The sequence below is a fragment of the Ranitomeya variabilis genome, chromosome 4 (genome assembly GCF_051348905.1).
Source record: "Ranitomeya variabilis isolate aRanVar5 chromosome 4, aRanVar5.hap1, whole genome shotgun sequence".
In the NCBI taxonomy this organism is placed as follows: Eukaryota; Metazoa; Chordata; class Amphibia; order Anura; family Dendrobatidae; genus Ranitomeya; species Ranitomeya variabilis.
In genome coordinates this window covers 305,797,116-305,810,221 of record NC_135235.1, presented here as the reverse complement: position 1 = coordinate 305,810,221, position 13,106 = coordinate 305,797,116, and the positions used below count along the sequence as shown (strand labels likewise).

The following is a 13,106-nucleotide window of genomic DNA, read 5'->3' as shown; positions in this document are numbered from 1 at the left end:
AAAAAGTTCCTAACAATGGAGAACACATGCAAAAAAAGGCACAAAGACAGTGATGTAGCACATATTGTGTAAACATGTGTATATAAAAGTTCGGGGGAAGCTAAACGCGAAACGCGCGTTGGGGCTCAGGACCGCACAATCAGGTTATGTAGCACAGTCACTTTATATATTTATCTCGTGTTAAAATCTGTCTATTACTTGTATATGCACTATTAGTATATGGGGCCAAAGGATTGCTGGTTACCTAGATGTTCCCTCATTTAGCAGCTGCACTCTCATTTATGTGGTGGCTATGTGGTAGCAGTAGTTGGATATATTGCACTATGCACTTTACTTTGTACATATAACCATTATGCCTCCACAGTAGTGGTGCAGTGCTACTACAGTGCTGGGATAGCTCTATATATATGAGCAATTTATAATCTCTATATCCAGCACCCTAACAGCAATAAGGATAACAAATCAGTGTAATAGGCATCCCATGCATATGTATAAGACTTTTATATACACATGTTTACACAATATGTGCTACATCACTGTCTTTGTGCGTTTTTTTTGCATGTGTTCTCCATTGTTAGGAACTTTTTAATATTTGGATTTTGTGTTTTTTTAAATAATACTCAATAAAGCTTGAAATTTATAGATCTGATGACATTGACTTCCGTTTTTGATCCTCCTTTGAAATGTGTTATCTCATATCCAGTTCATAGTCCATGTTGTTATGGCGGGACAACCCCATTAAACGTGTCGGGGGAATATTTGCTTATCTAGGTTGTACTCCTACAGTGCGGCCATAGAGCAGTAACACAATACTCAGTTCCACCCTGGGGGCAATAACTGCTGTGTGATGGCTCCTTGCCCGCTTCATGTGGCAGCAGGTTGCAAACACTATGGGTGGAACTTTCCCAGGTCTTCACAGCCCGGCCCTGTGTACGGACCCTGCGTCCTTTATACAGCACACACGCCTGACATCTGGGTGGGGGGGGAAAGTGCGGAGGAGTGTGTGTGTGTGTTCTTTCTTTTTTTGGCTAGAATGACTTCAGAAGTATGAATGAAAGTGGCTGTTGTCCTGCGGCCGCAGTGATTGGACTCTGAGTGTGGGAAACCATGTGTTGGCTGCTGTCCATACATTCACATACAGAGGAAGGGGTATAAATGAGCATCAAACCATCACATTAAACAGAACCCCATGATGATGGCAGTGAACAGTGCGCTGTGCGCTATATCTAAGGAATACGAACCAGAAACCCTCACCACAAAAGTGAAAAATAGGGTAAATTCATATTAACTCTTTTTTTTTTTCATATATATATTTTTTCTAATGTCAGTGTTACAGCTGCTATAAAAAATACATCTTTTTCTTCTTGACCAGATGAGAAAGCCGGTTGTAGAAAAGATGAGACGGGATCGCATTAATAGCAGCATCAACCAACTGCGGAAACTTCTAGAGCAAGAATTCCAGCTTCTCCAGCCAGACTCCAAGCCAGAGAAGGCCGACGTACTGGAAATAGCCGTACAATTCCTTAAACAGCAGCAGAGATGCACCCACCAAGGTAAGATTAAAAACTACAAAAAAAAAAGTTTGCAAAACTTTTAGAATTGTACTATGTGCCCTCTAGTGGGTACATTTGGTATTACACCATCTAATTTCAATCTTTTCTCTTTTTATAATCACTGCTATAATTAATCATTTTTTAATGCACGGGGAATAAAAATGTGAAGATCTACAATACTTATTTGTTACTTGATTGCATATGGATTCTATATGCATGTAAAGGATCATTTCAAAATGATCACGGATAGCACTCGTATATGAAAGCTGGACATCTGTATGAGCCCTAATAGTGACCACTGACAAATAATATAACTTATTACTCCTTATGTGCCCAAATGTGCCATCTATCTTTGCAATCGATATATATTACATAATGTGACTTCTCCTGAGCTAGGCACTCCTGGGGGGCTGGGCTGAGCCAGGAGTGGGAATGAAACCCACCTAAATTCCCATGCCTGAAAATGGAAGTATTCGGCACAACCATCCGGTGAATAAAATGTTGATATTTATTAGAGACGTCTTAAAACATTGGATCCATTCGAAATAGGTTAAAACTGGCACCTTTCTGGCAATACAATCCTCTTGCCCACTATAGGGATCTCGGCTTTTGAATTTTCGGCAAGTGTGGGGAGTTTCCAACTTATACCTAAATTACCACCACCAATATTTGGGACATCTGGCAATTCCCTATCTTATATAAATTGTATTCCTGTGACTATATACTGTGTATTGCATAGGACTGCCATTGCAATGTTTCACTAGTTTGATGTTACTCTTTTAGGAATGAAATCAGTTCATGGAGCAGATCACCAGGAATACAGACATGGCTACTCCAAGTGTCTTTATGAAGCCCTCTCATATCTATCAGCCCATCAAAAGGGGCAGGAGGCGCAGCTCAACTTACTGAATCACTTCCAGCAGCTGGAGAGCCAACGGAGAAATCTCAGCTGCCTCCAGTCACCTCCTAAGCAGCAACAACAGCCTCTCATGGCTAACGTCAAGTTCTTGTGGAGACCCTGGTAGACGATCCACAACATTTCTTAGAGACATATCATTCATACGATTTTGTGGTGGTGAGTTCTCCTTCAATGGAAGTCTTCAGAGGCTGGATGGACATCTGTCTGAGATGGTTTAGTGAATCCTGCATTGAGCAGGGAGTTGGACATGATGACTCTGGAGGTTCCTTACAAGTCTAGCATTCTATGATAAGTGGTGAGGACTTTCAAAAAGTTGTGACTTCCTCTTATGTTCCCATCAGAAGATACAAGTGTCTGCTTCATAATGAAAAAAGTAAGCAAAAACCCTGATGTAACTAAGTAAAAAAGAGTTTTTAGTAATACTGTTTTTTGATTAAAAAAAAATAGCACAAAAGCCATCCCAACTCGTCAAGGTATTGTTGCATTCTGTGCAAGCCGGGGTGTGGCCTCCCTGTTTCTGAGCTAGAGACTATATATAAGGCTTCCCCAGTCTAGTGTTTCACTGGTTGGGCCCAGTCCTTAATGTCTGCCCTTATTCACACTGAGGTCAACATTGACCCATGGGAAGGTTTTAATATTAGACAATGTAGGACCGTTCCTATCAGAGTTACCTTGACGCGGTGGGATGGCTTTTGTGCTATTTTTTTTAATCAAAAAACAGTATTACTAAAAACTCTGTTATTTAAATGCACTTTCGCTTTTTTACTTAGTTACATCAGGGTTTTTGCTTACTTTTTTCTCTCGTAGGTTTTAATGTTTTGTGGCCAATGTGAACATGCGTTTAACCTCTGCATGTGTACCAACTCAAGTTAAGCTCAATCTTTGTGTTTTTTTATCTGCTTCATAATGAAGAGGCACTTAAATGGGACCCGTCACTTGCTGTAAATATGCCGCTGTTCTCCTGAATCCGGAGAGGTTTCTTTTATGTTCTGACATTTTTCCATCCTGAGATGAAGCCCCTTCTTCCCCTCTATGTAAATGTAGGGTTCTTTTTTTTGCAAAATGGGCGAGATCATGATCATGAACTCTTCTTTGCGGGTGTCTTTATGAGGACCACGCCAAGTTCACTAAAAAGACTAGATTTATAGAGAAGAAAGATGGGACCATATCTCAGGAGGACAAAGGATGAAATGAACAACTTCTTTAAGTGCCTAGATACAAATCCAATCTTCAGCATGAAGGGTTAACTATATAATAGGTCATCATTCTAAGCGAGCACGTTACATTGGTGTGAGCCAATCCTACAGACCAGTCCAATAATTTGATAAGAACCAGACAACCCCCTATAAGGTAAAATGTAATGCAATTAATACACCTTCCAAGAGTTGGTGCCATATTACTTAAAGGGGTTGCCCAGGCTGGGGGCTCAAGTCTGCAGTTACTATGTGCACACTGTCAGGATTCTCCGGTGGGCATGTGACTGCAAGTATGCGATCTACACGCATGAGGTCACATGCCGACTAGATGTGCACAGAATCACTCAATGCAAGTGTATTGAGAGAGGCAGGACAAGGCTAGTCGGAATGTGGCCGGAAGCATGCAAATTGCATACATGACCTTTATTGACATAGACCCACAAGTGGACTGTGTAGCAAACCTCAAGTGGTCGGTGAATCCTTTACTGTTACCTATGGCAACACTGTAATAACTAGATTCACTGTGTATTAAATTATTATGTTTTCATTTTGAATAAACTTTGCAGATTTTGTACAGTTTATTAAGGAAAAGAGTAATTAATCTTTAGAAGATGCATATGGGTGTACTTTTTTAATCTTTGTCAAAAGCTTATAATAAATTTTTATTTCTTCAAATGTGAATAATTGTGCAGTTTTTATTGTGCATTTCGGCGGTAGCTTTACTACTGACCAAAAAACTCAATGCAGTGCCGCACGTGTTCATGAAAGTAAATGACGTTATTATGGCCACATTCATATATCCGGGGGGGTCGCGGTCCATGATTCTCAGACCAACTGGGGGTCTTTCGACCGGAACTCAACAGCCTTGAAGGCGTATATGAGTCCGGCAAGTTTGGGTCAGGAGACCCCCGGCCTCTCCGTACACCGCAGTCCATGCTCGGATAGATTTATACATCCGGGAATGAAGAGCAAAAACTGATACCTGTGCTTTTTGCCCTTACCCATTGCTTTCTATGGGTGAAAAACACTGCAACAATGCTGAAAGAAGTGACATGAGGTGTGTGCATGAGACTTCTGAAATCTCATAGACTTTGCTGGTACTGTGAATTGCACTTCAAAATAAGAGTAGCAATAAAAAAAAGCTGCAAAAAAGCTACGTGTGAACACAGCCCAAGTAAGATCCCCAGGTTCCTAAGTACCAGTATGACAATAAGACCTTATATGAGGCGTTCCCTGTCATTTTATATTCATTCAATATTCAGTTTGTTGGGAAAACGATCATCTGAGCCGCTATTTATTTTTCACACAAGCAATACAAAAAAACGAAATAAGTGCCGTCTGAATGAGGCCACACACTGCCAATGGTAACCAATCAGGTTCTGCCTGGGGCAGTATTTGCACTTCCTACATAAACTCCACTGGGATTTTCAGTGCTAGAGCGCCATCTGCTGGAATGCAAAAAAATACAATATGGGATTTTCATACATTCCCTTTAATGCAAAGTTGGTAACAAGACTCCACAGGACCTCAGGATCCGGGGTCTGGTTGCAATTGTTATCCCTGTACCCTCTGAGCTAAGTGATACAATAATAAACTGTCACAATCTGAAAGGCGCCTTTTACTAATCATTGTTTCCATGCCGAGGGACGACGAAAAAATGATTGCAAATCTACCAGCTATCATGGTGAACCTCGGGTATCAGGGCAGGGGGTGCATTCATTCTGGAGCCGCTGCCTCGGGCACCACGAGAGCTTGTATGACCCCTAGGAATAAACCATAATCCGTGGACACTTGCAGGACTTATTATCCAGTAAATGTCCTGTAATCCATCTAATACCTCCATTCTTGTGGTGCGCAGTGCTCCCAGGTACCTGAGCAACCCCCTCAGTAAACAATCACACAGCACAGGAAAATACAAATAGTTTCTTTACCACATGTAAATTCAGGAAGGTAAAGAAAATAAGCAGTCATATGAGCCGGAGCAGCAACATAAAGCAGGTACATGTGGATACAGGCAGAAGTGCCAGCACTGCTCTGCATTATGCATAATTCTAGATCTCTGCATTTTTTACAAAGAGTAGTCATATTGGAAAAAAGTCAAAAGTCCTCTTGTCATCATCACATAATGTGCATACTTTAAGCAGCACAGGTAGTGTGTAATAAGCAACACAAGTAGTGTGCAATAAATAGCACAGGTAGTGTGTAATAAGCAGCACAGGTAGCGTGTAGTAAGCAGCACAGGTAGCGTGCAATAAATAGCACAGGTAGCGTGTAATAAGCAGCACAGGTAGCGTGTAATAAGCAGCACAGGTAGCGTGTAGTAAGCAGCACAGGGAGCGTGTAGTAAGCAGCACAGGTAGCGTGTAGTAAGCAGCACAGGTAGCGTGTAGTAAGCAGAACAGGTAGCGTGTAGTAAGCAGCACAGGGAGCGTGTAGTAAGCAGCACAGGGAGCGTGTAGTAAGCAGCACAGGTAGCGTGTAGTAAGCAGAACAGGTAGCGTGTAGTAAGCAGCACAGGGAGCGTGTAGTAAGCAGCACAGGGAGCGTGTAGTAAGCAGCACAGGGAGTGTGTAGTAAGCAGCACAGGTAGTGTGTAGTAAGCAGCACAGGTAGTGTGTAATAAGCAGCACAGGTAGTGTGTAGTAAGCAGCACAGGGAGCGTGTAGTAAGCAGCACAGGTAGCGTGTAGTAAGCAGCACAGGTAGTGTGTAATAAGCAGCACAGGTAGCGTGTAGTAAGCAGCACAGGTAGCGTGCAGTAAGCAGCACAGGTAGTGTGTAATAAGCAGCACAGGTAGCGTGTAGTAAGCAGCACAGGTAGCGTGCAGTAAGCAGCACAGGTAGCGTGTAATAAGCAGCACAGGTAGTGTGCAATAAATAGCACAGGTAGCGTGTAATAAGCAGCACAGGTAGCGTGTAGTAAGCAGCACAGGTAGTGTGTAGTAAGCAGCACAGGTAGCGTGCAATAAATAGCACAGGTAGCGTGTAGTAAGCAGCACAGGTAGCGTGTAATAAACAGCACAGGTAGCGTGTAGTAAGCAGCACAGGTAGCGTGTAGTAAGCAGCACAGGGAGTGTGTAGTAAGCAGCACAGGTAGTGTGTAGTAAGCAGCACAGGTAGCGTGTAGTAAGCAGCACAGGTAGCGTGTAGTAAGCAGCACAGGTAGCGTGTAGTAAGCAGCACAGGTAGCGTGTAGTAAGCAGCACAGGTAGTGTGTAGTAAGCAGAACAGGTAGCGTGTAGTAAGCAGCACAGGTAGTGTGTAGTAAGCAGCACAGGTAGCGTGTAGTAAGCAGTACAGGTAGTGTGTAGTAAGCAGTACAGGTAGTGTGTAATAAATAGCACAGGTAGTGTGTAGTAAGCAGCACAGGTAGTGTGTAATAAATAGCACAGGTAGTGTGTAGTAAGCAGCACAGGTAGCGTGTAGTAAGCAGCACAGGGAGTGTGTAGTAAGCAGCACAGGGAGTGTGTAGTAAGCAGCACAGGTAGTGTGTAGTAAGCAGCACAGGTAGTGTGTAGTAAGCAGCACAGGTAGCGTGTAGTAAGCAGCACAGGGAGTGTGTAGTAAGCAGAACATGTAGCGTGTAGTAAGCAGCACAGGGAGTGTGTAGTAAGCAGAACAGGTAGCGTGTAGTAAGCAGCACAGGTAGTGTGTAGTAAGCAGTACAGGTAGCGTGTAGTAAGCAGTACAGGTAGCGTGTAGTAAGCAGCACAGGTAGCGTGTAGTAAGCAGCACAGGTAGCGTGTAGTAAGCAGTACAGGTAGCGTGTAGTAAGCAGTACAGGTAGCGTGTAGTAAGCAGTACAGGTAGCGTGTAGTAAGCAGTACAGGTAGCGTGTAGTAAGCAGTACAGGTAGCGTGTAGTAAGCAGTACAGGTAGCGTGTAGTAAGCAGTACAGGTAGCGTGTAGTAAGCAGTACAGGTAGCGTGTAGTAAGCAGTACAGGTAGTGTGTAGTAAGCAGTACAGGTAGCGTGTAGTAAGCAGTACAGGTAGCGTGTAGTAAGCAGTACAGGTAGCGTGTAGTAAGCAGTACAGGTAGCGTGTAGTAAGCAGTACAGGTAGTGTGTAGTAAGCAGTACAGGTAGTGTGTAATAAATAGCACAGGTAGTGTGTAGTAAGCAGCACAGGTAGTGTGTAATAAATAGCACAGGTAGCGTGTAGTAAGCAGCACAGGTAGCGTGTAGTAAGCAGCACAGGGAGTGTGTAGTAAGCAGCACAGGGAGTGTGTAGTAAGCAGCACAGGTAGTGTGTAGTAAGCAGCACAGGTAGTGTGTAGTAAGCAGCACAGGTAGCGTGTAGTAAGCAGCACAGGGAGTGTGTAGTAAGCAGAACATGTAGCGTGTAGTAAGCAGCACAGGGAGTGTGTAGTAAGCAGAACAGGTAGTGTGTAGTAAGCAGTACAGGTAGTGTGTAGTAAGCAGTACAGGTAGCGTGTAGTAAGCAGTACAGGTAGCGTGTAGTAAGCAGTACAGGTAGCGTGTAGTAAGCAGTACAGGTAGCGTGTAGTAAGCAGTACAGGTAGTGTGTAGTAAGCAGTACAGGTAGTGTGTAATAAATAGCACAGGTAGTGTGTAGTAAGCAGCACAGGTAGTGTGTAATAAATAGCACAGGTAGCGTGTAGTAAGCAGCACAGGTAGCGTGTAGTAAGCAGCACAGGGAGTGTGTAGTAAGCAGCACAGGGAGTGTGTAGTAAGCAGCACAGGTAGTGTGTAGTAAGCAGCACAGGTAGTGTGTAGTAAGCAGCACAGGTAGCGTGTAGTAAGCAGCACAGGGAGTGTGTAGTAAGCAGAACATGTAGCGTGTAGTAAGCAGCACAGGGAGTGTGTAGTAAGCAGAACAGGTAGCGTGTAGTAAGCAGCACAGGTAGTGTGTAGTAAGCAGTACAGGTAGCGTGTAGTAAGCAGTACAGGTAGCGTGTAGTAAGCAGCACAGGTAGCGTGTAGTAAGCAGCACAGGTAGCGTGTAGTAAGCAGTACAGGTAGCGTGTAGTAAGCAGTACAGGTAGCGTGTAGTAAGCAGTACAGGTAGTGTGTAGTAAGCAGTACAGGTAGTGTGTAATAAATAGCACAGGTAGTGTGTAGTAAGCAGCACAGGTAGCGTGTAGTAAGCAGTACAGGTAGCGTGTAGTAAGCAGTACAGGTAGTGTGTAGTAAGCAGTACAGGTAGTGTGTAATAAATAGCACAGGTAGTGTGTAGTAAGCAGCACAGGTAGTGTGTAATAAATAGCACAGGTAGCGTGTAGTAAGCAGCACAGGTAGCGTGTAGTAAGCAGCACAGGGAGTGTGTAGTAAGCAGCACAGGGAGTGTGTAGTAAGCAGCACAGGTAGTGTGTAGTAAGCAGCACAGGTAGTGTGTAGTAAGCAGCACAGGTAGCGTGTAGTAAGCAGCACAGGGAGTGTGTAGTAAGCAGAACATGTAGCGTGTAGTAAGCAGCACAGGGAGTGTGTAGTAAGCAGAACAGGTAGCGTGTAGTAAGCAGCACAGGTAGTGTGTAGTAAGCAGTACAGGTAGCGTGTAGTAAGCAGTACAGGTAGCGTGTAGTAAGCAGCACAGGTAGCGTGTAGTAAGCAGCACAGGTAGCGTGTAGTAAGCAGTACAGGTAGCGTGTAGTAAGCAGTACAGGTAGCGTGTAGTAAGCAGTACAGGTAGCGTGTAGTAAGCAGTACAGGTAGCGTGTAGTAAGCAGTACAGGTAGCGTGTAGTAAGCAGCACAGGTAGTGTGAAGTAAGCAGCACAGGTAGCGTGTAGTAAGCAGCACAGGTAGCGTGTAGTAAGCAGCACAGGTAGCGTGTAGTAAGCAGTACAGGTAGTGTGTAGTAAGCAGTACAGGTAGTGTGCATCCTGGGAATGACCCCTGGAGAATCTTCTGATGAGTCCCAACTTCAATGATTACCCCTTGTCCGCCTCTATATACACGGGCATTTGATGAGGGACAATCGTTAGTATTATTATAGACTTGCGGATTTTAGTAGCTAACAAGATCTTAAACAGGTTCTCTGGGGATAACTGGCTGATTGTGGGGGGCTGATTGCTGGGATCAGCAGCATGGGGAAAACAGAAAAAAAACAGGGATGCCTGTCTGTCGCTCCATTCATTCTCTGGGTTGAGTGTGATGCTCAGCAGCCCCATAGGGAATGCATGGAGCGGGGTCGAGCATGTGCACTGCAGCTCCATTCTAAGGCTACTTTCACACACAGCATATTTGCTGCGTATTTTTACGCGCGCGTATTTTGCTGCTGCTTTACCTGCGTTTTTTTACGCAGGCAAAAAACGCAGCTGCTTTCACACACTGCGTTTTTTGCTGCGTTTTTTTCAGCATTGTGTACTGAAAATAAAGTTTGTTTGAAAAAAAAAAAAAGGGGAAAAAAAAAAGAGTCATTGAGGTCATTTCCTGTCTTTATGACTCGGAATACAATACACACTGGAGTTAACATCATGTCGATTCTGCCAGCTGCAATGGCCTTGAGCCAAAGACGCCTCAGCAAGCGGAACAGACATCAGCTGGGGTTTACTAACCCCACTGTCACTAACCCCAGGTTACTAGGGCAGGCGTCAGTCAGACGCCCCCCCTCGTAACCCTGTACGGTAAGGGTATGTTCACACGATCCTGATTTCAATCCTTTTTTTTCAGGACAAAAACCGCAGCTCTTGGCAGAAAACGCAGGTGCGTTTTTGGTGCGTTTTTGATGCGGTTTTTGATGCGGTTTTTAGTGCGTTTTTTTATGCAGTTTTCTCTGCAGATTGTCTGTGTTTGACACAAATAAAGCTTTAACTGCAGTGGGGGAAAAAAAAAAAGAAATGATGTAATTTCCTTGCCCAACCCTTTTCTTCTTCCATCCTCCATTTTGGGACTAAACACCAAAATGAGTGGACGTGTTTTGAATGACAGCGCTCCGCAGAGTGCTGAGCGTAGGCCAGATCACAGCCCGCGGATCCAGCTCTATCCAGCTATTTAAGTCTACGTTCACATTTGCGGTCTGCGCCGCAGCGTCGGGCGCCGCATGCGTCATGCGCCCCTATATTTAACATGGGGGCGCATGGACATGCGTCGCACTTGCGTTTTGCGCCGCATGCGTCACTGCAGCGCACGCATCCGGCCGCAGAGGACGCAGCAAGTTGCATTTTTGCTGCGTCCAAAATCAATCAAAAAAAGGACGCATGCGGCGCAAAACGCAAATGTGAACATAGCCTAAGTGCCACGTATTTAAGTGCCACGTATTTAAGTGCCACGTATTTAAGTGCCACGTATTTCTTTGCCACAGATTTCTTTGCCACGTATCACGTATTTCAGTGCCACGTATTTCAGTGCCACATATTTCAGTGCCACGTATTTCAGTGCCACGTATTTCAGTGCCACGTATTTCAGTGCCACGTGCCACGTATTTCAGTGCCACGTATCACGTATTTCAGTGCCACGTATTTCAGTGCCACGTATCACGTATTTCAGTGCCACGTATCAAAGTGCCACGTGCCACGTATCAAAGTGCCACGTGCCACATATTTCAGTGCCACATGCCACGTATCAAAGTGCCACGTGCCACGTATCAAAGTGCCACATATCAAAGTGCCACGTGCCACATATTTCAGTGCCATGTATCAAAGTGCCACGTGCCACGTATCAAAGTGCCTCGTGCCACATATTTCAGTGCCACGTGCCACGTATCAAAGTGCCACGTGCCACGTATCAAAGTGCCACATATTTCAGTGCCACGTATCTAAGTGACACGTGCCACGTATCAAAGTGCCACGTGCCACATATTTCAGTGCCACGTGCCACGTATTTAAGTGACACGTGCCACGTATTTCAGTGCCACGTATCACGTATTTCAGTGCCACGTATTTCAGTGACACGTATCACGTATAAGTGCCACGTGTCACGTATTTAATTGCCACATATTTAAGTGCCACGTATCAAGATTTTCCATGGAGAACAGACACATCCAGAGATATGTCTGCTCTCCACGGCTGCAGCAACACACTGACAGGAGCCATAGTTCCTGTCGGTGTGTCACTGCGCATGCGCGAGCTAGTTTACCGGCGGTCATTGACCCCGGCACTCTCGCTTAACGGCAGTGCTGCGTGGGAAAGTTCAACGCAGCTGTACTGCCGTTAACCGAGACGCCGGAGCCATTGAACTCCGGAACAGTACGCGATACACTGCTAGGAGCTTCGCTCCTGGCAGTGTATCGCCGGAGAGCAGCCGATCGGCGTGGGACACTCGTTTTATGGATTCTGCAGACAGGGAGTATGAATTTGGTTTATTATTTTTGGATTTTTTCCTGGAGGATCGAGGGCTTCGCCTACAAGTGTGCTGTTGGTGAGTATATACTCTATGTTATGTGTTGTATGTACTGTGTGTCATGTATGTGTATTGTGTGTGTTTTGTGTAACTTTACAATTGTGCTAAGTCGCCGGACACAGGGACAACTCTCCCATCCTAATACCGGATGGGAGTAGTAGTCCCATACGGCGACTTAGCACAATGGTGGCACTAGCGTCGCATGGGGACACACACACACACACACGCACGCACGCACGCACGCACGCACACACACACACACACACACACACATACCAAATCGATCAGCAGCCCCACGTTTAAGGACTCCATGCTGCTTCACTGGGGGGCGGGGGCTTCCCTCTTCCTGTCCGACGTCACGTCCGGTCCTGGGTGTCAACCCCTCCGTACAAAGACGCCGACACCCAGGACAAAGGCGCAGTGTGTGGAAGGTATTATGGGGCCCTAGGGGGATACGCAGACACGCCGCTGCGTAAAGAATTGACATGTCAATTCTTTTTACGCCGGCGTGTTTGCAGACAAAAGCGCCGCGTTTTTTTGCGGTGTGTCTGAACGGCAAAGTGAATTTCTCATTCACTTTGCCGGCAGACGAAAATGACATTGCGCATTTTTGAAAAGCGCCCGCAAAATAGCGCTCAAAAATGCGCTATGTCTGAAAGTAGCCTAAGGGTATGTGTCCACGTTCAGGTTTGCTTCAGGCTTTGGTCAGGATTTTATGCAGGTAAAATCCTGACCAAAAATGCACCTGCGGTCACTGGCAGGTCACCTGCGGTGTTCCTGCGTGTTTTGCTCATTGTAGCAACATGCTGCATTCTCAAAAAACGCACCGCATGTGCGTTTTTGCGGGAATTCCGCATGCGTTTTTTAATGCATAGTGGAGACGGGATTTCATGAAATCCCCTCCACTATGCTGTAACATCTGGACGCTGCGTTTTTGACGCTGCAGCACAACGCTGCATCAAAAACGCAGCGTTTCCTGAACGTGGACACATACCCTAAAGGCGATAAAAGAGCCCCGTTCTGCTGATCCTTGCTGGTCTCATTAGTTGAAACCCCACTGATTTATATGTTATCACCTTGATTTATCGGACAACCCCTTTAATAATGAAAAAATACAGTGTCACTTTGAAGTGAATGTC

The 13,106-nt window shown here is 45.1% G+C and overlaps 1 protein-coding gene across 1 annotated transcript; it reads left to right on the top strand.

The window, feature by feature from the left end:
- Positions 1-1,056: 1,056 nt before the first annotated feature.
- Positions 1,057-4,346, top strand: LOC143764616 (transcription factor HES-5-like). The gene is made up of 3 exons (XM_077250377.1): positions 1,057-1,273; positions 1,373-1,553; positions 2,337-4,346. Exons 1-3 carry the CDS (start codon positions 1,190-1,192, stop codon positions 2,576-2,578), a joined length of 507 nt encoding a protein of 168 aa, XP_077106492.1. The 5' UTR covers positions 1,057-1,189; the 3' UTR covers positions 2,579-4,346.
- The last annotated feature ends 8,760 nt before the right edge of the window (positions 4,347-13,106 follow it).